This window comes from Penicillium citrinum, assembly GCF_028827155.1.
Source record: "Penicillium citrinum strain IBT 23319 chromosome Unknown utg000003l:1.0-4596430.0:1.0-4598250.0, whole genome shotgun sequence".
Lineage (NCBI taxonomy): Eukaryota > Fungi > Ascomycota > Eurotiomycetes > Eurotiales > Aspergillaceae > Penicillium > Penicillium citrinum.
The window spans coordinates 2,410,707-2,433,569 of record NW_026622688.1 but is presented as its reverse complement, the minus strand read 5'-3'; the positions used below and the strand labels follow the sequence as shown (position 1 = coordinate 2,433,569).

The 22,863-nt window shown below is 48.7% G+C and overlaps 8 protein-coding genes across 8 annotated transcripts; 7 read left to right on the top strand and 1 right to left on the bottom strand.

Moving 5' to 3' along the window:
• Nucleotides 1-1,310: 1,310 nt before the first annotated feature.
• Nucleotides 1,311-6,481, top strand: N7469_004116 (mitotic regulator LTE1; the record flags this gene model as incomplete). The annotated part of the gene is given in 6 exon segments (XM_056643036.1): nucleotides 1,311-1,699; nucleotides 1,790-2,438; nucleotides 2,455-3,169; nucleotides 3,180-3,463; nucleotides 3,480-6,168; nucleotides 6,234-6,481. 6 exon segments carry the CDS (start codon nucleotides 1,311-1,313, stop codon nucleotides 6,479-6,481), a joined length of 4,974 nt encoding a protein of 1,657 aa, XP_056502448.1.
• Nucleotides 6,482-7,228: 747 nt separating this feature from the next.
• N7469_004115 (uncharacterized protein) lies at nucleotides 7,229-10,001 on the top strand (the record flags this gene model as incomplete). The annotated part of the gene is made up of 4 exons (XM_056643035.1): nucleotides 7,229-7,406; nucleotides 7,522-7,907; nucleotides 8,018-8,422; nucleotides 8,475-10,001. 4 exons carry the CDS (start codon nucleotides 7,229-7,231, stop codon nucleotides 9,999-10,001), a joined length of 2,496 nt encoding a protein of 831 aa, XP_056502447.1.
• Nucleotides 10,002-10,633: 632 nt separating this feature from the next.
• On the top strand, nucleotides 10,634-12,341 carry N7469_004114 (Methionine aminopeptidase; the record flags this gene model as incomplete). Its single annotated transcript, XM_056643034.1, has 6 exons — nucleotides 10,634-10,676; nucleotides 10,740-11,539; nucleotides 11,605-11,868; nucleotides 11,923-12,087; nucleotides 12,141-12,227; nucleotides 12,285-12,341. The coding sequence occupies 6 exons, from the start codon at nucleotides 10,634-10,636 to the stop codon at nucleotides 12,339-12,341; spliced, it is 1,416 nt and encodes a 471-aa protein (XP_056502446.1).
• A 516-nt stretch (nucleotides 12,342-12,857) lies between these two features.
• Nucleotides 12,858-14,114, bottom strand: N7469_004113 (uncharacterized protein; the record flags this gene model as incomplete). The annotated part of the gene is made up of 5 exons (XM_056643033.1): nucleotides 12,858-13,135; nucleotides 13,194-13,261; nucleotides 13,326-13,443; nucleotides 13,498-13,879; nucleotides 13,941-14,114. The coding sequence occupies 5 exons, from the start codon at nucleotides 14,112-14,114 to the stop codon at nucleotides 12,858-12,860; spliced, it is 1,020 nt and encodes a 339-aa protein (XP_056502445.1).
• A 1,820-nt stretch (nucleotides 14,115-15,934) lies between these two features.
• N7469_004112 (cytochrome P450) lies at nucleotides 15,935-17,749 on the top strand (the record flags this gene model as incomplete). The annotated part of the gene is made up of 5 exons (XM_056643032.1): nucleotides 15,935-16,231; nucleotides 16,305-16,548; nucleotides 16,640-16,758; nucleotides 16,933-17,574; nucleotides 17,636-17,749. The coding sequence occupies 5 exons, from the start codon at nucleotides 15,935-15,937 to the stop codon at nucleotides 17,747-17,749; spliced, it is 1,416 nt and encodes a 471-aa protein (XP_056502444.1).
• A 509-nt stretch (nucleotides 17,750-18,258) lies between these two features.
• N7469_004111 (putative IMP dehydrogenase) lies at nucleotides 18,259-20,166 on the top strand (the record flags this gene model as incomplete). The annotated part of the gene is made up of 3 exons (XM_056643031.1): nucleotides 18,259-18,448; nucleotides 18,506-18,814; nucleotides 19,025-20,166. 3 exons carry the CDS (start codon nucleotides 18,259-18,261, stop codon nucleotides 20,164-20,166), a joined length of 1,641 nt encoding a protein of 546 aa, XP_056502443.1.
• A 571-nt stretch (nucleotides 20,167-20,737) lies between these two features.
• N7469_004110 (NUDIX hydrolase) lies at nucleotides 20,738-21,941 on the top strand (the record flags this gene model as incomplete). The annotated part of the gene is made up of 3 exons (XM_056643030.1): nucleotides 20,738-20,799; nucleotides 20,929-21,281; nucleotides 21,331-21,941. The coding sequence occupies 3 exons, from the start codon at nucleotides 20,738-20,740 to the stop codon at nucleotides 21,939-21,941; spliced, it is 1,026 nt and encodes a 341-aa protein (XP_056502442.1).
• A 156-nt stretch (nucleotides 21,942-22,097) lies between these two features.
• rps21 (40S ribosomal eS21 domain-containing protein) lies at nucleotides 22,098-22,826 on the top strand (the record flags this gene model as incomplete). The annotated part of the gene is made up of 2 exons (XM_056643029.1): nucleotides 22,098-22,298; nucleotides 22,593-22,826. The coding sequence occupies 2 exons, from the start codon at nucleotides 22,098-22,100 to the stop codon at nucleotides 22,824-22,826; spliced, it is 435 nt and encodes a 144-aa protein (XP_056502441.1).
• Nucleotides 22,827-22,863: the final 37 nt, after the last annotated feature.

Genomic DNA, 22,863 nt, shown 5'->3' with positions numbered 1-22,863 from the left:
ACGGAACCTGACATACTTATACTATATTATATAGTATATAATATATGTAGTAAACCAGAAAAGCTACCGTAAACATGATCATCGAGGAAGTCCAGGAAGATATTCTGAACCCGATCTTGACAGTTCAAATAAACAAAGAAATGGAGGGCGAAAACCCTGCCTGGTAGAGTTAATGAAGTTGACTCCCCCCCCCCCCGCTTGAACAAAGAAACACTCAAACTCTAATCTAGATTCTGGTAAATTATAGACAGATTAGAGTAACAACCGCGGTGAAAGAAACTTACTTTATGCATACTCCGTTCATAGAGGGAGAATTGAAAAGAAAGCCTGGCCCCTCCCCCGCTTAGGTCCGGTGATGGAACAGTGGTAAAATGAAGCGAGCAACGGCATCTTTAAAAAAGTCACACAGAGAGGAGACAATCAATATCTCTTTGCGTCTGTTTGCCTCACATTTCCCCTCCTCTTTTCCCATTGCTCCGGTACTGCATGAGACAAGCGCACGGAAACCAGGATCAGGGAGAACAGGGCGAGCTGAGAGCTCCATTCATCAGCTCACCCAGCTTGCGGGTTCCAGCATGATGAAGTGGAGACGGGATAACGGCGGCAGTACCGGCCAACCAAAATTGAAAGAGGACCGCTTCACTGGGGCAAATAGGAGTTAGGTAAGTGGGGGCAATGACCTATCGACCGGGATCATGTCACAGAGATCTTCAGCTGATGTGATGAGGCCACACCGAGTGCTCAGTCATATTGTATGTATGTATGTATGTAGAGGATGGGAGGGGCCGTAGGAAGTTAGGATGAGAAAGAGCAGAAGAAGGAGAAAGACAGAAGGAAGAGATACAAATACACCATTAATTGTGATAGAATAGACTAACCCGATCTGGGAACCCACTCCTTAAAAAAACAAAAAAAGAAGTCGCGATGGAGGTACATCCGTACTATCCATACGGAGTACAGTACACACTCTGAAGAAGGAAGGAACGGTTACCCAGCGTTTGGTTCCGCCGCGTCGGGACTGTTCCCCAACTCCACTTTCTTCCGCCAAAACAGACCCGAGCTGTCTCTCCCTTTCTTTCCTGCGTCATTCTCAATTTGTTCTCTGTCAATTATTTTCCAATATTGTCACTACCGCACTACCACTGCTGAACAATCATTTTCCCATGCCGTGATTACCTGGTGTACTTCTTCGGCACCGCTGATGTATTAGTCTTTTCAACCTCTGGTTCTCTTCTCGCGTCGCGACGGGGACTTTTAAAACGGTTCACTGCAGAGCTGTTGCCCCGGGTCTCTCGCGCCGTCCGCCCGCAATGGAGCCGATGGAACCTTTTCCTGCGAGTATCGATTCTCCGCCGCATACCAAAGAAAAGGCTCGTGAGCCTCGAGTCCAGGTTGACGAACTCCCCGGTTTGGATCGAATCCGCAGCAGAGAGACCCCCAATGCGATATCGACTTTGAGACGTGCAAATACAGTCGCACAAGGCGCCAATATAATCAAGAGGAATTTGGAACTGAAGGCTACGCGGGAAAGAACAGCTACGACGGGGATACGAGCCAAGGACAGTCATGAATTATTACGAAAAGCTCCTTTACTACGTTCTCAGACACACCGGGGCCCGTTGGAGGCACGTCCTGCCCCAAGGAAAGCAGGTCATTTTACGGTTGGTAGTGTTGGCCAAAATGGCAAGATCTTTCTTAGGTACGATCGATCGTTAATCTCGGCGACATGATCTCGTGTCACGCACCTACGGTAGACACCAGCTGACATTGTCTCTCTCACCGAAACCAGGCCGATTGCAAATCCCCAACAAAATTCACCCCAAACAGTCTCATTCACCCCTATCGATCAAATGACGAACGGTCGTCTCCAGCCACGCCATCTTCCACATGCGAGAGACGATCCCGCGCGATGGTCTAGCTCGCAGCTTTCCGAACTACGTCCGCGAGGAAATCCACATGAAGACAATGAGTCGGTTGTCTCCGAGTCCAACCACCCCGAACCCATTAGTTCGACTCGCCAGAGAGCAACCTCTTTCTCGACAATATCAGAGAATCAATCCGCAGTAGGAGCTGGGAAACGTCGAGAATTGCGGATCGTGATTGATAGATCTGAAGATCGGCCCAAATCTGCGGATGAGAAGACTCCTAACACCGCATTAGAGGCCCATGTACCCCATCATCGACTGGGATCCTCACGCTTGACTAGAGAAGGTGGTGCGGGCCTGCATAGTTCCGTCTACACGCGAACTTCAATGTCCGATAATTTTCGCAATTCAACTTGGTTGGGTAGCATGGCGGACCCGCTACCGACTCATTTGTCCAGCGCATATGGTAGGGAATCCTTCTCGCGCCATCGGCCATCCTTTGCGGTATCTATGTTCTCGGGGACCGCGGCCATCGATCTCAGCCGAGCTTCTCCACTGCCTCGAAACTCTATGGTGTATGAATTGCAAGGACCAGTGGAACCTTCTATTTACGAAAACTTGGTGTCGGATATGGATGGGGGGGGGGGCCGTCGTGCGATATATTCCCGGAACTAAAGATATCTGTGCCGCCACACCTGCACGAATTGTCGCGCAGATTTCCTCGGAATCATTCATGGACTACGAGTTAGTGTCGGACTTTTTTCTGACCTTTCGCTGTTATCTTTCGCCAAGCCATCTCCTTGCTTTACTTTTGGCACGCTTGGAATGGGCAATCAATCGATTACAGGAGGATGGAAGGATCATTCGAATCCGCACATTTGCCGCCCTTCGCCACTGGATCTTGAATTATTTCATCGACGACTTTATCCCGAACCACGATCTTCGAACTCATTTCTGCGAAAAGATTAACGTTTTATATCAATGTGTCAAATCTCGGAAGAATGGTGGCACGAGCGATCTGAAAATCCTTCTTGATTTGAAGCGATGTTGGAATGGAAAATCCTCGGGTTTCTGGACCAATACCGATTATTCTCGAGCATACAATGACCCGGATAGTCCCATCATACCCGGAAGCGCTCAAATTGAGCTTCCCAATAGTGATGACATACCAAAACAGGATATTGCCCCGGTTGGAATGGTCTACCAAGCAGAGACAGGCTTTGGGGATAGTACTCCCATTTCTATACAGCATGACCGAAATAACTCCGCCGCGACTGCCCAGAGTATCCCCCTTTCAACCACAAGTGAGCAAAGTATGCATGCGTTGTCTTGCTCCCTGCCCCCCTAGGTCACCGAAACGTTTTTCTTTCTCCCATACAAAGGGCAAAGGGCCGCGTCCTGTGCAATTGGGTCTCACAAAGACAACATCCCCACTTGATCCACCTCCCTCATCGCCGATGATATCCCGGCACCCGTTTCAAGGTCATGGTCACAAGCGAAGTGCAAGCTTCTCTGACTCGGCACGAGATGATCGGGCCCCGATGTTTGGCGGGGAAACAGGTTCAACAGGGGCAGCACCTAAGGAGATACTAGATCCCGTCAGCTTCATTCGAGGAGCGCTCTACCCCCCCAGCGGAATCTTATATGACCATGATGGCACCAGAATCACCTCCGTTAGCTCCACCATTAGCGAATTCAAACCCAGATCGGCGAAGCACACCAGATGGGGGGCCAAAACCAGGATCATCGAATTCGGGAATGCGGACGATAATTGGTTCAATTAAGCGTGCCCTCCATACGAGGAACGGTGGGCAAAGTGTCTCTGCGCGAATGATAAACGCCTCCGAAGCAATGTCATTGCCTAGCCGCGGGAAAACATCAGCAATGCCCAATAATATTTCTCTGGGGTCCGAATTCTACCGTGAGAGGAAAATGGCAGCAGCTCCGAGACGGCCTGGGCGTATTGATTTGCTTTGTGATGAAACTCTCAAGCAATATCGCCTAGCCATGGAACAGAACAATGTCTCAAAGGACCAGCAAATGCCTGCCAGTACCTCGGGACCTCAAATTACGCTCCAGAAGTCCTCCCCGAATCTCGGTGAGCTTTCTACTCTTCAAGCACCACCAATAGTGGAGGATACCAAGTCAAAAAGTGGCACCACTACTGGAAGTGGTTCCATTGTGATCGTCGACGACACTGGCTTCGAATTTCCTTCCATGTTTGGGGCCGTGCAGGAACAATCTGACCTCAATGCCGAAGATCCAAGAATCCATTGGACCGCGGATGGAAAGGTCGATTCTGATGTTGAATCCGTCGCGCGAGAAGGAGAATATCTACTTCCTATAGTCTACAATGGTGATCAACCCTCGAGTACAACTGAGGGGCTTGCCATTCGCCGCCCTTCCGTTATTTCCTCTCAAAGAAGATCCTACACGGAAAATCCGACAACACTCGCTAAGAGAGAATCACTTTCCCTTCGTCTCCGAAAATATGCATCATTCCAAAGTGGCATGTCTAGACATCGCCAATCAATCGGCAGCGATGCGGGCAGATCCAACGGTAGCTCGGGCATCGTGCACGAGTCATCAGATAAGCATTTTGGCCCATCGCTCAGAAGGCGTCCTGGCGGGAATCTACGACAGATGCAATATCCGAGCGACCAAGCATCAGGTCGTAGATCATTCGACTCTGGACATTCCTATGGCCATTCACTTGCGGAAACCACGACCACGACCTCGGATGACACTGTATCAAGACCTCCCACCGCACTTGTTCCCCCGAACCCCCGCTATTCTTTGGTTCATGGCAAGTCGAATCGCAATATACGGCGTTCTTTTGAGGCGGCCATTGCCCGCTTCGCAGAAATCCCGGACGACGATGATGGAGGTGTCGAGTCGACTTTGCTCAAACTCGAGGGCAAATGGAGTCCCCCTTCAACGAACGAACCTGCCTCTGGTGCTGAGGCCGAGCCAATTGGAAAGTCTTCAGTAGCTGCTCATGGGTATTGCCGTGATGCTCCCTTCTCCAAGAGAAAGGATGAGAGTGGCTGGGATGTCCTTTCACGGAGGCGACAAACCGAAAAGTCTGCATATTTCACTACTGGAGGTCGATTGGCGGCACCCCGACCCTACTCCGATTCTGTTGCAGAATCAGAGGAATCATATAATTCGGTTCCGCTTCTGGAACGCGGTTTGACAGACGAGTCAATGAAGCGTCCGCCAGCCACCAGACCTACTCAAAGTGCTGGTCATGAGGCACCTTTGAGCCTTATATCAAGCAGAGATACATCTGACCTTGCTTCATCTCACCCATCAATCCAGATTATTCAAAAGACAGAGAGTCTTCGCCGGATCCCTCGAGGCTCGACAAACCCTGAACCGACTTACCTGGATGCCGGACAGGCGACCCCGAAGCGTCTATCAGCCCTATCTTCCGAGATATCTGTTGACATGATTGACTCGCATGAGGCGAGAGATGGTCGTGTCTCTGGTGATGCTCGCAGCGTGACTGGGTCAACTTTAGATATTCCTCCTCATCCTCTGGCGCATCCACCTTCTCCGCCGATGACTATTCAACACCCTTCCTCCTTCGGCCCCTACACCTCGCCAGTGCAAAGGGTACTTCGTCAAGCTCAGCCCCCTACGCCAGATACGTCTCCTCTGCGGCAGGGAAGTGAAATATCTAAACAAATGCCCAGCCATGTGCCCCAGTTTTCGAGTGATGTACTCTCGAATTCTGAGCAGAATCGTCCTGGTAACAGCTCTGTTCACACTGGCCCCGATCATGTCCCTTTTGTACTTGCCTGCGAATCCCAGGTCCTGGCTCAGCAATTGACGTTGGTTGAGATGGCGGCCTTAAGCGAGATTGATTGGCGTGATCTTGTAGAGATGAGATGGAGCAGTGGCTCACCGAATATCCTCAATTGGGTACAATTTCTTACCGCAGAAGAGCGCAAGGGTATTGATCTAGTTGTCGGCCGCTTCAATCTTATGGTGAAATGGGTTGTGTCTGAGATTATCCTGACCATTGATATCAATGAACGGGCACGGACCATTGTCAAGTACATTCATACCGCAGCCCACGCACGCCGAATTTGCAACTACGCCACCATGCTTCAAATCGCTATCGCTCTGTCTTCTTCTGACTGCTCCCGGCTGAAAGGGACCTGGGACTTGGTTCCCCAAGAGGACAAGCGACTCTTCAAGGATATGGAATGTCTGATTCAGCCCGTTCGCAATTTTCATGATCTTCGTGTCGAGATGGAAACAGCTAATCTCCAGGAGGGCTGTATCCCCTTTATCGGTAAGCCTTCTGTCTGAACTCCTATTCCGTCTTTCTGATTTAATGTACTAACCCGCCGATTCTAGGCCTATATGTGCACGACCTTACCTATAATGCACAAAAGCCTGCCCAAATTACTAGCAGTACAGGGGGCTTGCTTGTTAACTTTGAACGTTACCGCACATCTGCCCGTATCGTCAAAAGCTTACTTCGCTTGATCGATGCCAGTACCAAGTATCGATTTGAGCCCGTGCAGGGTATTATTGAACGATGCTTGTGGATTGCATCCTTGTCCGAAAACGACATTCAAACTCGCGGTAAAGGTCTTGAGTGATTCATAACGCTATTTCGTTTCTATCCACTGTTTATAATGATTGGATATCTCATACCCCATTTCGCTACAAAATTCTGATTTCGCCATATATCCTGTATCTATACTTTGTCATGTTTTTGCTTTGATTTTGGAGTTCCACTTTTTATTTACGCGTTTGAAGCGAGCATTTGCATACGAGCCCGGGCACTTGGAAATATTACATGCTAGTTATAGTTGAGTACAGTCTAGTGGTTATAGAGACATGATTGATTCTTTCCCCATATGAGCTCAACTGGAGTTGACCAGATATATCATTATTTAACATTGCAATTTGTAGTTTATGACTAGAAGTGCTAGTAGTGCTGTATGTAGTAATTATAACTACAGTGTATGTACCCGACTGCCTGCGGTGTTGCAGCAGCACAACGATCAAACAAATGACGATGATCGTATTGAAGATGGTGACAATGACCAGCAAAAATTGCGGAATATTTCATGTCCTTTATAATATTCGATGTCTCATCACTGGGTAGTCAGTTTCATCTAAAGTGAAGTTGCCAAAGTGCGTCATAAAGCTCATTGGCGGTGGTTGATCTACGGGCCGGACCTCCATTTTCGACTCCGAACCAATTTCACTCCCGACAACAACCAATTTCGACCGAGGAGGGCCACCTCCGTTCTCGCGCTGATTCCCTCTGGGATCATCATAGACATCTTTCACCCTTTGGATGTCCAGCTTCAAGTATCCTCGACTGTAGGCCTGCTACGATGGACGCGACCGAGTCACAGCGCGGGGCTTCAGAGGAGGTCGACCGCGGTCATGACCACAGCCCCGCGTCTTCAGGAAGCCCAAAAGAACTTCCCGAAGATCTACCCAAGTCGCTGGACGACCGCCGGTCAGTGCCTGTATTTCAACAAGAAACAGAGATGTATGATGCGTGGCAGGGTGAGGACTCCCTTTCTACTTTGATTTGTTCTGCCGGCTTGACATGTGCCCAATACATTTGCGTACCAGCTGCTTCCTTTTTACGACATATTAACATGTTTGTGTTTCCTGACAGGACAATCGCAATTCCTTACAACACCCGTCGCGGCGAAACCCCTTAGCTTTAGCCTCGCCCTCGATGACCATTTACACGACTCGGAACATGAGTTGCGGAATCGAGACATGGAAGATAGCGATGCCCGATTGATGGAGATGCTCGCCGCGCAGGCCGCCCACAGAGAAGTGGACTCTCTTGGTGCAGACGAGGAAAGTATCGTAGCCAACGGGAAATTGTCGCCAGAAGAGAAGAGAGATACCTTGCAAAAGAGTCTGAACATGGCCGCGAGTAACGGCGATGTGGAGCGCGTGCGGAAGCTCGTCCAGGGATCTGCTAAGGATTTCATCGATGTAAATATGCCAGATGAAGAGGGCACAGTGCCCTTGATCTACGCCAGTTGTTTTGTGAGTAGTCCTATGTCGCTATACCTGGTGCGAACAATAGTCCAAAGACATGGATGCCGTATGGGAGCTTCTTTTAGGGTTTTGAGCATGAGACTAATATGTCACTTCAGGGACACCAAGAGGTTGTTGGCGCACTTCTTGACGCCGGTGCTTTTGTTGACCAGCAAGATCGAAACCAATGGAGTGCTTTGATGTGGGCCATGACCAATCGACATAAGACCATTGCGAAAATTCTTCTTGATCATGGAGCTTCGCCGGATATCAAATCATCTTCCGGGGGGACGGCCTTTGACTTCGCCCAACCAGGCAGTGAAATCTCCGAGTATTTACATGAGAATGGTTATACCTTTGGACCTAGCGCTGTTGAAGATGATTTCTATGATGCCGGATTGGCACATGGCAGATTTGAGGAGGAGCTTGCTGAGAATGAGATGAAGCGTCGCATGATGATGGAAGAGAGCGCGATCAACCTCGAAGTAGACTTGTCTAGCCTTGGATTAGATGAAAAATTCGAAGTGAGTATGATCCATTTCAATCGTTTTTTGCTGATTGCTGACCGTTTGAAAGCCTTCTGACGAGGAGGATATTGAAGAAGAACAACAAGAGTTTGTCTGGGATCGGTGTTTGAATGACCAAATGTTCGTGTTCCAAGACCACGAGCTGGAGCGTATCTTGGACATCATTATCACCAACATGGCACCACAGCGATCACCGTCACAAAAGCCCGTCCCGGCAAACCTACTGTTTCTTAGTGCCCGCTATGCCCATTACCATGCCAGCCCTGAGCTTTTGGCAACCCTTCTAACGTCCGCTACGGAAAAGATCAATGACGTTGTCGAGCGTTACCAGTGGGATATGACGATGCAAGCATTTTGGCTGTCCAATGCAACGCTTCTTCTCCATTACCTCAAGAAAGATGGCGAGCTGCAAGAAGCAACAGTACAATTCCAGCTTCATCTTGCAGAGCTGATCAACGAAATCTTCGTTCTCATCATTCGCGACGCAGAGCGACGCATGAACAAAGTCCTTGATGCGGCAATGCTGGACCATGAAACCATACCTGGACTGGAGGATATCGCTTTCCAGAATGAATGGAAACTTTTCCGAAAGAAGAAGTCTGAGGCTCCGGAGCCCGCAGAAAAACGATTCCGACCACCATCACCACGGCGGCGAGCCCAGATCTCTCCGCGCAACATTACATCCTTGCTCTCATCGACCCTTTTCGTGCTCGACCTCTATGATGTACACTCTGTCATCACTACTCAGATTCTCTCCCAGCTCCTCTACTGGCTCAGTGCTGAGATCTTTAACCGGATCATGAGCACGAGACGGTACCTGGCCCGAACAAAGGCCATGCAGATTCGCATGAATGTCTCTGCATTAGAAGATTGGGCTCGAAACAACAATCGCCAACCGGAGCATTACGAAAATGGATCCATGTCATCTACAGGGGAGACTACAGTTGATGCTGCACGTCAACATTTAGCCCCAGTCATTCAATTGCTTCAATGGCTCCAATGTTTCTCGTCGCTCGGTGATGACCACGAGTCTCTAGTGACAACTCTCCTCCAACTCCAACAACTTATACCACTCCAACTCATCCACGCCGTGAAATCGTATCGAGCCGAGGTGGGCGAGAAAGGCTTAACAAAACAAGCCATGAAATTTCTACTCGACATGCAACGTGACCCCGAAATGTTGTTCCGTGAACAACATCGCATCCAGGTGGAAAAAGGAAAGGCAGACGCTGCACCCGCATCCAATACACCCGAAGACAGACCAAAGACACCCTCCAAAAATGAGTCTCAGTCAACTCCCGCAACCCCCGATCCTAACCTTGGATCTCCTGGTTCTGTCGGTACATCTTCTCGACCAGCCAGCATGGTACTCGCGTCAAGAGACGACCGACCAGGCAAGGAGAGTGTTTTCCTTGACCCGACCCTCTTCCTTCCTTTCTCTCTTCCGACTAGCACAGATATGCTCATCTCATATGGAGCCGGTCTCGGCGGTACTAACCGCGAGCGAGCACGCAAATACATCCCAACAGTCCCACCTGAGGTCCTCAGCCGCTTCGACCGCGGAAACGACGCATAGAACAAAGTCTTCGAATAGGGTTAATACTCTCCGTCCCGTTCCTCCTAGCCTGGTAGATTGAATCCTGACTTAATCTTGCTTTTGGTCTCTGCCAACCAAATGCCACTTTCATGTTTTGGTTATGAAACTCGAGCGGTTTCGGAATGGATTTGGAAGAGTCGCGGGTAATACGATACCCTTTGTCGATCTTGGCTTGTTACTATCTTGGCGAAGTTCCCCAGATGGTCGCTACCTAGCGTAAGAGCTCATGGGAGCTCATCCCGGTATATAAATTTATAAATTTCAATTGAAAAGCATAGTCTCAGCATCATGCTCAAGATGTGGGAAGTCAATCTCGATATTGCAGTTCATGTTAATCCATCCTTAACTGGTGCTCTTGGGCTTTTCCTGGATTCTAAAATACAGATCAATCTGGAATCTCATTTCTAGACTAATCCTAAATGGATAAGTTAGATAAATCTATATCATCTCTTCTGTTGACACTGTCTCATCTTGAATATAGCCCTATCGCCGTCACCGCCAAAGGTTAGCCCGCCCCGCTCTCAACACCACGCAACAGAGCCTCGCAGTCTTTTTTCGCCTCTTTTTCTAAACACTCACAGCACTTTCTTGAAAATACGCTCCATGTCGACATGGGCTCCAAAACGCCAGAACAAGAAAGGCAGTCGGACGGCAGTGAGTATCATTTTATTGAACTCAACCAAGTCTAGAATCAAAAGCGATGCTGACTCAAAAAAGACGAGCCGTCTGGCTCAAGCAACGCCGCTTCTGCTGGCGGAGAACCACGCGGTGCTCATCTTTCGCGGGATGGCGATGGAAGCTTGGGAGATGGCGGCGATGGAGGAGATGATGAGGATGGCGATGCCGCCCTAAGCAGCCCAAATGGTGCTGTTGACCATGAGGCGACAGTACAGTCTGCATCTACTAATACCTCTCAAAAGAAGAAGAAAAAGAAGTCGAAGAAGAAGAAGACTTCTGGACCAAAGCAATCCTCGCCGCCTCGGGTCCCTCTGTCCGACCTTTTTCCCACGGGTAATTACCCAATGGGCGAGATTCAAAGCTATACGCCGGTTGAAAACACAGCTCGTACAACTGCCAAGGAGGACCGCTTGAAGCTTCGAACTCATTTGGATGATCCAAGCCTCCTTGACAATTATCGTAAAGCTGCCGAGATTCATCGTCAGGTTAGACTCTATACGCAGGAAACTGTTCGACCAGGCCAAACCCTCACTGAAATTGCCTTGGGCATTGAGGACGGCGTTCGCGCTCTCCTGGATAATCCCGGCCTTGAAAAAGGCAGTTGTTTGATATCTGGATTGGGATTCCCTACAGGACTTGCGCTCAACCATTGTGTTGCGCATTATACTCCCAATGTCGGCCAGAAGGAAATCGTCCTGCACTCGAAGGATGTTATGAAAGTAGACTTCGGCGTCCATATAGATGGTTGGATCGTCGATAGCGCTTTCACGATGTCCTTTGATCCAACCTATGATAATCTTCTGGCGGCAGTGAAGGAGTCGACCAACACCGGTATCAAGGTATGGGCAAGCTCACAGCGTCTTTTCATCAAGCACTGCATGAATTTATCACTGACAGGTATTAGACTTCTGGGGTTGATGTTCGCATCAGCGATATCAGTGCTGCCATTCAAGAGGTGATGGAAAGCTATGAAGTTGAGATCAATGGTAAAACGTTTCCCGTGAAGCCAGTAAAATGTCTATCCGGACACGACATAAAGCGCTGGCAGATTCACGGTGGAAAATCGATTCCCTTTCTCAAAAACAATGATCAGACGAAAATGGAGGAGGGAGAAATCTTTGCTCTTGAAACGTTTGGGTCAACTGGTCGCGGTTATACAGTAGACGGCGTATGTTCACTTTTATTCTACTCCAGTTATCAAATACTGACTTCTTTTTTAAAGCCCGGAGTCTACGGATATTCAAAGAATCCATCTGCACCTAGCAGGATCTCGGCTCCGCTCGCCTCTGCCAGATCCCTCTACAAGACTATCAATGACAACTTTAGTTCTATTCCTTTCGCCCGTCGCTACCTGGAGCGGTTGGGGGTGGAGCGATACTTGGCCGGCGTGAGTGCACCCAATTATCAAGCATTAAAGACCGGAAATCTTATTCTAAGTAGATGAACTATCTCGTGTCCCAGGGTGTGGTGGAATCCTACGCTCCTTTGATGGACATTGAAGGGTCATATTCGGCTCAATTTGAACATGTAAGTCATTTACCACATCGTAAATACTTTTTGGTGTTTAACAACTGATTTTCCTAGACATTCTTGTTGCGTGAAAGCGGCAAGGAGGTAATCAGTCGCGGTGATGATTACTAGATCACCCCAAAGCGACATGAGTGGCCACTGCACTCGTCCAATCCTTTCTCGACTCTGATTTAATGTTGTTTTTTCTATATCCGAGGCCGTTCAACTTGTCCGGATGAGATAGCCCCTTGGCTTGAATCGACCATACAACATGGTATATTCAGAAATTTAACCTTTTGACTGCTACATGAAGTACTAATTCAATAAATCCGAGCTCATATTATAAAATTATTGTAGACATTTCCGGGTTACCCATGGATTTATTGCTGATATAGATTAATTTTGAGCCGCTACCCCAACACGGTAAAATAGTATCATAGCACAAGAAGATGACAAAGAAGGGAAAAATCAACAGAAGTTCATTCAGCCAAAAGACCGGCTGAATGAGTCGGTGGGAAGTTGAAGAGCAATAAATAAGATCTTCGGTTCTTCTCAGTGTCAATCGCAGCCTCCGAATCGGGCCTCAGTCCTTTTTCTCTTGGAATCAAAAAAGATCGCAGGCCAGAAGCTAACTAGTCTAACTTCCCATTAGACATCCAGTCTCTTCACCTGAGCCTCGTGGTTCTCGACCGTGATGGCCAGGGTCGTTGTTACCCCTGTCTCGCTCTGGATGCTCCGAGCACTGCTTCCGTCCTTATGGGCTTGCAGGGTGATTTCCTCTCCGTCGTAAGTGCTGGAGGGATCATCCGAGTGTTGGTAGCTAGAGCTGATACGCACGAAGAGGATTCGAAGGGCAGGGATCGATGCTGCAAAGATGGTGCAGCCAGTCTCGGCAGACGCCCAGATAGTAAGGGTGGAACAGAACCCTATTTCAAATTGTTAGTTCGATTCCATGCGTATGAGTGAGTGGTGGGTGTAACTGACAAGTGAAGTCCTGAACTTGGGAAACATTGACAAGCTTGGAGGTCTTGATGAATGCGGTCACAGCAGCACTAAACAGTTATTAGTTCTATTTTCTCTTGATGTCTCTTATTTTCGAAATGAAGCCAAACTTACAAGACGCCCATGCTCATGGCAAGAGCAATACCGGCCTTCTCGCGCTTCTTCATCTCCAGGTTCCATAGAACCATCCAGGGGAGAAGAGCAAGAATGAAATCCATGCATCCGGAGTACGCTGCAAGGTCGATCGTTAATGCTATTTTGTTTCCTTAAACGAGGGCATTCTTACCTCCAGCTGTCAGAGCAATGGTTTCGAAAACATTAGTTGGCCAGCACTTGGCGGTAGCCATAAGCTTGACATTCCATAGTGCAGCTGCAGGAGAGCACTGCGCGAGATAGCAAATGGCACAGAGCCACATGATGGCGTTCATTGTGACGATAATGACCCAAAGCAAGGCCTTCATCCATGTCTTGGTGACGATGCGCATGAGAGTAAAAGCGAAAGATGTCTTGCTGGCCACGCAGCTAATGATAATGATCACATAGCTGATATAGACAAGCTTGAGTGCTGGTGGGATGAGTTCTTGGTCTTCAATAGCAAATACGTGTCGACCGACTACTCCCATTTCCACTGCCTTCGTGTTGAGAGCTGTGTAGACCAATTGGAGTGCCTAGAACAGTATTATTGTCAGTGGGATTGAGCAAAGAATGGAATTTACAACGCGGTCTTACCCATGCAAGAAGAATGAGAACGTCATCCAAGCCGAATCCTGATCTACTCAGTCCAAGCTTGCACCACAGTCGCAGGGCAACCATAATTCCTGGGACAATGACTAGGACCCAGCATGATGCTAGAATGGTTGGACCCTGGTTCTGGGCATCAACAGCGGCAGATTCCGATGCCATGGCGATTGACTAGAGCCCCTTGTCAAAGGATGAAAAGAACGAAAAGGGGACAAGCAATCGAATTGCAGCTAGTACCTAAGGAACCAACTTCTAATCAATAGACTAGGGGTTATGTTTATATACATATGAGCCTTGTATATAGGAACCCCTGGGAAGTCAAGCCTCTCCCGGCGCCAAGCTATGAAGAAGCAGTATATGAGAAGCCAGCGTCGATCATTTCAAGCAAGCGATGCCTCAAGTATGTGATCTTCCAATCAGTAACATCCATGACTGTGCGGGAGCAAGCCCCTCCGTCCCGGAGGTGACAGATGCCATGCGAACTTAGGGTTTGTCGATCAAAACAGAAGAAGTAGCCATTCAGGATCGTTGAATCGATGTTACGTGGGGATTTGATCTATTGAAATCCCTCGCTTTATGAGTCTATTTTTTCCCCAGATGGAGGGTCCTAGCTTGCAACTTGGCCAACAGAGGCACAGAATGTAGCAAATTTGGTATGCCGCACTTGCATCTCGCCGCCTGCGAGACAAAACAATGGTGATCTGCAAAGACGATCGATTTGACTGATCAGTGGGTTAGTCCCCGGGAAAAGCAAATATTACGAACCAGGGTATACCAGTCCGATTGATCTCAGCCTTAAACCGGCTTTCGGATGATATTCCAAGCTTCTGAGCCCTAATGGGGTTGGTAATTGAGTTTTGTTCCACGTAGGGGGCGCTCCCTGTACTCTGCAGGACGGGCATGCCGCTTTTATGGATCCTAACCACTACTGTATGACTTTTCCGGGAAGGCAAATTAGAAATTTCCCCGTCTATGCAGACCTTGCATCTTTGGGAATTGTTTGGGATAGATAATTTGCAAAGGGTTTTGTTGGCTTCGGTGATGTTTCCCCATCGTCAGCGGAGAGCGTTGCGGCCCCTGCGCAGCCAAAGAGCTCAGCTCCACATTTGACGGGTCGGTCTGAGATGCCCAGGTGTACACTTGAGTATATATTAGAAAAAGCAGCTTGAATGGTCAGTTGGGAATATACAACAACTGAAGCACTGTGATGTTTTTTACCCGATGTCTTTTCATGTACTACAAAGTACTAATTAGTTAGTTCGTACTAACTAGTTATTCAAATACCATAGTAAGACTGAAGACAAAAGGATCAAGCTGGCCCCTCTTATGCAGCTGCTCCACTCATGGTTGAACCTAAAAAAAAAAATCAGCGGGCTGCAGGAAATGTGATCTATCATGACCATTCAGAATCTTAGAAAGAGTATGATAGGTACATCATCTCGGATAAATCTTCAGTGCAGGTGGCTAACGGGGCAGGCGAGCCAATCACCAAGCGATGTTGCTGAATATCACCCTGGTCATTGGTGATTAATATACGACTAGCCTTGCATTGTTCGGAGAACTATGGTATTCACGGTTCGGGGACGGTTCGAGCAACTCTAGATCTCTGCATAATAAGCAGGCATGTGGGAATTTTGGAATGGATGCCATCCATTCAGGTTGCCTGGTCTGCCTCTAGCCAGATGAACTCTCTCTTAGCCTTGATAGAATGGTTCTTCTCCCTTGCAAAAGTACTGACTATACCCAGCAAAGTGATGTTCCCCTCCCCTTCTACTGTCTAAATTTCTAGTCTCTTGTCTGTGCGAATGGCTCTTGAAGATGTGCACCCAGATTCCCCTCCTTTGTGGGGCCCCAGGGAAATCAAGGAAACTTTGTGGTCAATTGAAATTATTTATGTAGTGAAGGGAGCCAGCTCAAGAGGAGCTCAGACTAGAAGAGCTGTTCAATTTTGAGAGAAGTCAGCTTGAATAGTGCCAGTCACCATGTACTCCGTGGCCGATTTTACCACGACTTTAGCCCTCTCGTTGGCTATTCTTATAACTTCTCGCTTTCTCTGGAATCATTTTCGATCTCCTCTCAAGTCCTTTCCTGGCCCCTTTGCAACCAGTTATACCAATATCTGGCGTCTATGGGATGTTTATCGTGGACGTTGTGACATCACCCAAAATGCTTTGCATCGTAAATATGGCTCTGCTGTCCGAATGGGACCAAACATTCTCAGTCTGTCCGATCCAAATTTGATTGGCCAAGTTTACAACACAAGAAGCCCTTGGCTGAAGGTAAATCCCCCATTCCTTATATAGATTACTGGCATATCTTGTTCAATTACTGATTTTATGTTATTCATACTAGAGCGCCATGTATAATGTCAACGATGTTATGATCAACGGTGTCCGTCTGAGCAACCTATTTTCGACCCAGGATGAGAAGTGGCACTCGACATTCATTCGGCCTGTTAAGAGTCTGTACTCTATGAGTAGAGTCCAGGAAGTGGAGGGGAACATGGACATTACTATCAAGTTGCTCTTTGATCAACTCCGCGAGCGGTTCGTTGGCAAAGGCAAGACTTGTGAGATGTCTGATTGGATTAACTTTTGTGAGCATTACTTGTCACTAGCATTTTCTTGATTTCGATTGATTCAGACAAACTCTCGACTTTCTATGCACGAGCTAACAAGCATTCAAAGTCGCTTGGGATGCGATGAGCCAGGCCACTTTCTCTCAAGACCTTGGAATTCTCGAAGCTGGAAGTGACTATAAAGGCTTCCTGAAGAACTCGGACCGGACGCTTGACTATTTCTCCCCTGTACGCTTTATACCTTGTATTATCTTTCCATATTAAGTGATGGAACAGTACTGATTGACTAGATCTGCCAAATTCCGCTTTTGGACCGACTTTTCGATAAGAATCCGATCATGCGTATTGGTCCCCCCCACCTTCGGCTGGGCGAACATCTTCAGCCTTGAGCAACTTCAAAAGCGCTATCAGGATGGTAAAAAGGGAGACAAGCAAGACTATCTTGCTAAGTTCCTCGAAATCAAAGAGAAGAACCCAGAGCTTGTCAACGACAACGTTGTCATTCTCTGGCTGCTTTCGAATGTTCTTGCCGGTAGTGACTCCACTGCCTATACTATGTGTGCGGCAATCTATTATGTTCTAAAGCACCCCAAGGTTCATAGTAAACTCGTTGCCGAGTTGCGTGGAGCTAACCTGGCCCTCCCGGCAAAGTGGAAAGATATCCAGGGGCTGAAGTATCTTGAAGCTGTGATGCGTGAGACCATGCGTGTACACCCGGGCGTTGGTCTGATCCTGGAACGTGTCGTTCCTAAGGGCGGCTTGTCCTTACCTGATGGCCGATTTGTACCGGAGGGAGTTATCGTTGGAATGAATCCCTGGGTGATCAACAAGAATGAGCAAGTCTTTGGTGCCAATCCAGATGATTTTATTCCTGAACGCTGGCTGCCAGCAGCTGGTGAGTCAGACGAGGCGTACGAGGCACGCTTCTCGAAGATGAAGAGCACCGACTTTACTTTCGGTGCCGGATCACGCACTTGCCTCGGAAGGTATTTGTCACAGCTGGAGAGCTATAAACTGATTGCAACTCTGTTCAGCACTTTTGACGTGAGTGATTCTATCCTCGTCGAGTTAATTTTCCGAGAACCATGGCTGATGTATTATGCAGATGGAGCTTCCCAGCTTAGATCACGAATGGACGATTCAGAACTCATGGTTCGTGAGACAACATAACCTACCTGTCCACCTCAAGGAGCGCAAGGATGGAGCAGTGTCTCTATAAACCTTCAACATGATGACTTTGATGCGTGACGCTGGGAAGGCGAATTGATAATGGTTTTTAGTTAGGTCTATTTGTATAGCAAGGCATTGAAGATATGGAGCCGGACTGAAGGAAATCTGAACATATGGATAGGGGTTTGAGCTTTGCTTGTGTTTCAATAAAGAGAATATTGTTGCCTCCCTTCTACATAGTAAGTTGTATACATCTGCCCCTCGTTGTAAGTCCTTCACCGCCTAATTTCTGCTCGTTTATCGGCGAATCAGCGGCTCGGGAGAAAGTAGATCCGATGCGCTAAACCTATCCCGGCAAAGCGCCCCCGCCGAGCGCAGGAAAAAAAAAGAAGCAACGGCCGCTCGAACTTTTTCTTCTTCTTTCTTTTCTTTGGGAAAGCTGGACTCTCTCCATCAACAGAAGGTTTCTTCAGTTGATTTAATCCCCTCGGATCCATTCGACTTCTTATATCTACGGATCCAGAGTTACTTTCTTTCTTTTTTTTTTTAAATCACACAATGCCCATCACTAACAAGGAAGCTGCTCCTGGTGCTGCCATGCAGGCGGAGATCGAGGACTACACCAAGGCCATGGAGGTTGTGAAGACCTACACTACTAAGGATGGTCTGGACATCGATACTCTGCTGGACTCGGACAAGCACGGAGCTCTGACTTACAATGACTTTCTGGTCCTTCCCGGCTACATCGGTAAGCCGACTTTGCTTCGGAATCTGGCAAGGCCTCATTAATAACCTTGACCACTAGGCTTTGCCGCCTCCGACGTCAGCCTGGACAGCCCCGTTACCAAGCGTATCTCCCTAAAGGCCCCTCTGCTGTCCTCGCCCATGGACACCGTCACTGAGCACAACATGGCTATCCACATGGCTCTGCTCGGTGGTCTTGGTGTTATTCACCACAACTGTGCCCCTAATGACCAGGCCGAGATGGTCCGCAAGGTTAAGAGATACGAGAACGGCTTCATTCTGGACCCCGTTGTTCTTTCTCCCAAGGCCACCGTTGGTGAGGCCAAAGACCTCAAGGCCAAGTGGGGTTTCGGTGGCTTCCCTGTCACTGGTGAGTCACTCCTTGAAAAAATTTTACCCTTGTACCCAATCACGTCCTCTTGCATGATGAACAACCTCTTTTTTTTTATAACTTTCGTTCCACTGCCAGCGGCGAGAGCTGCACTGTAGAGAACCAGTTTTTATCTGAATTTTTGCCATCACATTCTTTCTTCATCCCAAAATTTGTTTGGCATGTTTGCTAATGATGACTTTGTGATAGAGAACGGAACTCTTCGCTCGAAGCTCATTGGTATGGTCACTTCCCGTGACATCCAGTTCCACCATGATCTGAATGACCCCGTCACCACCATCATGGCCACTGATCTGGTTACTGCCCCTGCTGGCACTACTCTGGCCGAGGCCAACGAGGTCCTCCGTCAGTCCAAGAAGGGCAAGCTGCCCATTGTTGATGAGGAGGGTAACATTGTCTCTCTTCTGTCCCGCTCTGACCTGATGAAGAACCTGCACTACCCCCTGGCTTCCAAGCTCCCCGACTCCAAGCAGCTTATCTGCGCTGCCGCTATTGGCACTCGCGAGGAGGACAAGACTCGTCTTAAGCTCCTTGTTGAGGCTGGTCTGGACATTGTTATCCTGGACAGCAGCAACGGTAGCAGTATGTATCAAGTCGAGATGGTCAAGTACATCAAGAAGACCTTCCCTCAGATCGATGTCATTGCCGGTAACGTTGTTACCCGGGAGCAGGCTGCCTACCTGATTGCTGCCGGTGCCGATGGCCTGAGAATTGGCATGGGCAGCGGTAGTGCCTGCATTACCCAGGAGGTCATGGCCTGCGGTCGTCCCCAGGCCGCTGCCGTCCGCAGTGTTTCTTCCTTTGCTGCTCGCTTCGGCGTTCCTTGCATTGCTGATGGTGGTATCCAAAATGTTGGCCACATCGTCAAGGGTCTTGCTATGGGTGCCAGCACCGTCATGATGGGTGGTCTCCTTGCTGGTACCACTGAGTCCCCTGGCGAGTACTTCGTTAGCAACGAAGGTCAGCTCGTTAAGGCTTACCGTGGTATGGGCTCTATTGCCGCCATGGAGGATAAGAAGGCTGGCGCCAACAGCAAGGACAGCAAGGCCTCCAACGCTGGTACCGCCCGCTACTTCTCCGAGAAGAGCAACGTTCTCGTTGCTCAGGGTGTTGCTGGCTCCGTTCTTGACCGTGGCTCTGTCACCAAGTTCATCCCCTATCTCATGGCTGGTGTCCAACACTCCCTCCAGGATATGGGTGTTGAGAGCCTGGACAAGCTTCACAAGGGTGTTAACGAGGGCAGCGTCCGCTTTGAGATGCGTAGTGCCAGTGCTATGGCCGAGGGTAACGTCCACGGTCTGCACAGCTACGACAAGAAGCTTTACTCGTAGGATCCAAGCCATCTTGAATTGAAGGACTTTTCAATGTGAATATTGAATGGGAAGTCCCGGACGACGATACGTGGCCTTGGAAACAAAAAAAAATGGAGACATGATAGGACAGGAGTTAGATATGAGGAGTTTAATTTTCAATTAATGAGCAACTTATTCCGATCATATTTGTTTACAATCATCCATGTAGTAGTTGAATTCGCCATTTCTGTAATAGAGCTTCCAAAGAATGTCCCATAGTTGATTGACACATGGTACGGCTGTCGGCTAACTGGAAGCGGCCAAGGGCGGACGCGGGGTACAGGAATAAGCCTAGGCACTCGGGTGCTCTGCGACTATAAACTCCTTCAAACGGGCCATACAATGCTGAGGCATGTCTACCATACTGCCCGAGTATTGTTGTAGCCGCTGGTTAACCCCAATATTCACAAGGACTCGCTGTCCAGGAAGGCCCCGCAGATATACCTACATAACGCCGCCCTCGCCTTTGCCGATTACGCGCCGAGGTAACGGCAATCTAAGGAGTTATTCGACAACTTCAAATCCACCATCAATTGCTAGATCTGTCAAGATGCCAAGCTCAAAGGAAGACACAGGAGAAAAGAAGCCTGTTGTGCCTAGGCCCAGCTCGAGGTAAGTCGTTCCTCGACATGTGGTGATTTGAGCTTGACAGCTTTGCCGAAGCTGTACAATCGAAAAGGCATTCCATGTTGAAAGAGACAAGACAAGTGAACTGATTGACAGACATTGACAATACTCCAGCGTACTTCTTGTTTCTCCAAAGAATGAGATTTTGCTTCTGCATCGAGTGCAAACTTCCAGCTCTTTCGCCTCTGCTCATGTCTTTCCCGGCGGGAACCTATCCAGCCAAGATGGACAATGTCCTCCGCCAGAAAATTATTCTCATCACGACGACTCTCCTTCGTATCGACGTGCAGCTATTAGAGAGCTGTTTGAAGAGAGCGGCATTCTACTTGCGAAAGACAAAGCTTCTGGAAAGATGCTCGTAGTCGATGAAGCAACGCGGGAAAATGGCCGACGCCTGATTCATCAAAATAAGATTACATTTATCGACTGGTTAAAGCAGCAAAATGTTTCGGCTGAGCCTGATATAGGTTAGTACATCTTCCATTGCCCGATTACAACTCTAACCTTGAAAAAAAGATCAGTTGATCCCATTCACCCATTGGATTACTCCGATCAAGAATGCCAAGCGCTATACAACCCAAATGTACCTGTACTTCATGCCACTGCCCGTCAACATCGACAGGAAGCTGCTGGATGATCTTCCCATCGAGGGTGCACGAGATGAGATTCAAATACCAACTAGCGATGGTGGCGTTGAAGTCACCGAGGCCCAATTTCTTCCCGCTGCTACATGGCTCCAACGTGCGCAGAAGGGTGAAATCATTCTCTTCCCGCCACAATTTTTACTTCTGCACTTGGTATCCGGCTTTCTTGATAAGGAGACTGGCTCGGCTGTCTCCAACGATGAGATGGGGAAGCGTCGGGCAGCATTGGTCGACTTTGTACATTCGGGCTCTCCGCCATGGACGGATAAGTATATTTCGCCTAAGATGTTGAAGATTACAGAAGATGGACGGGCTGTCCTAGCTTTAGACGATGCCGGACCTGAACTTAGGGGTTCGGGGAGGCAAGGAGAGTCTGATCGAGTTGTGCTCGTGCGGTTCACGAAGGGGAGTGCGAGAGAAGTGAAGGTAGTCTGGAAGAAAGATGCCTTGCGTGAAGGCAAAGAAGATCGAAGCCATCTTTAGATAAATATAAATGCCGCATAAGATATAGTGACTTGACTTCATCAATCTCCCAATCATCAAGGCATGAGGAGTATCTGTTTAGTTTACAAGCTTGTTTGAGTTTGACTTGGTCGTACATAGTAGAGAACACACTCTGGTACTGCCACTGCCCACAGTATGGGTCTGGGTATGCCGACGCACACCGCCTTCCCACCACGCCAGCCCTCGACAAATGATCACATGACCCACACAAATCATTTGAGTCCCGATTTGTGCGGACCGAAAAAACCCTCCACCTCCAACCTCACCGTCGCCCGTCAAATCCCTCTACACCACACCCGCCAAAATGGAGAACGAGAAGGGAGAGATCGTCGATCTGTATGTGCTACCGCCGTCCGATTCGCTTGTGCTTCAATCGTCTTTGTGTCCTGTGTCTGGTCTGCCCACGTTCGCCATGTCGCATCGAATCCTCATGCACGATTGAACAAGAGTTCTGAAAGTTGGCTTGAATGCGTGTGAAGAGCGATGAGAATAAAATCATTTGCTGTGCCTCGTGGGCGACAGGCTCAGGACAGGACACCTGGTCGATTGGGAAGGAATGCGAATTTCGATATTCGGCACAACCCGAATTGCAAGACAAGAAAATATACTAACAAACTTTCTCTCCAATAGCTACGTCCCCGCAAGTGCAGCGCCACCAACCGCATCATCAAGGCCAACGACCACGCCTCTGTCCAGCTCTCCGTCGGCAAGGTTGACGAGAACGGCCGCTACACCGGCGAGAACGAGACCTACGCTCTCTGCGGTTTCATCCGTGCCCGCGGTGAGAGTGACGACTCCTTCAACCGCCTTGCCCAGAAGGACGGCTACCTCAAGAACGTCTGGTCCGCCAGCCGTCAGCGCTAAATTGCCTGACAGCCATGTGTTTTGCACTAGGGTGGTG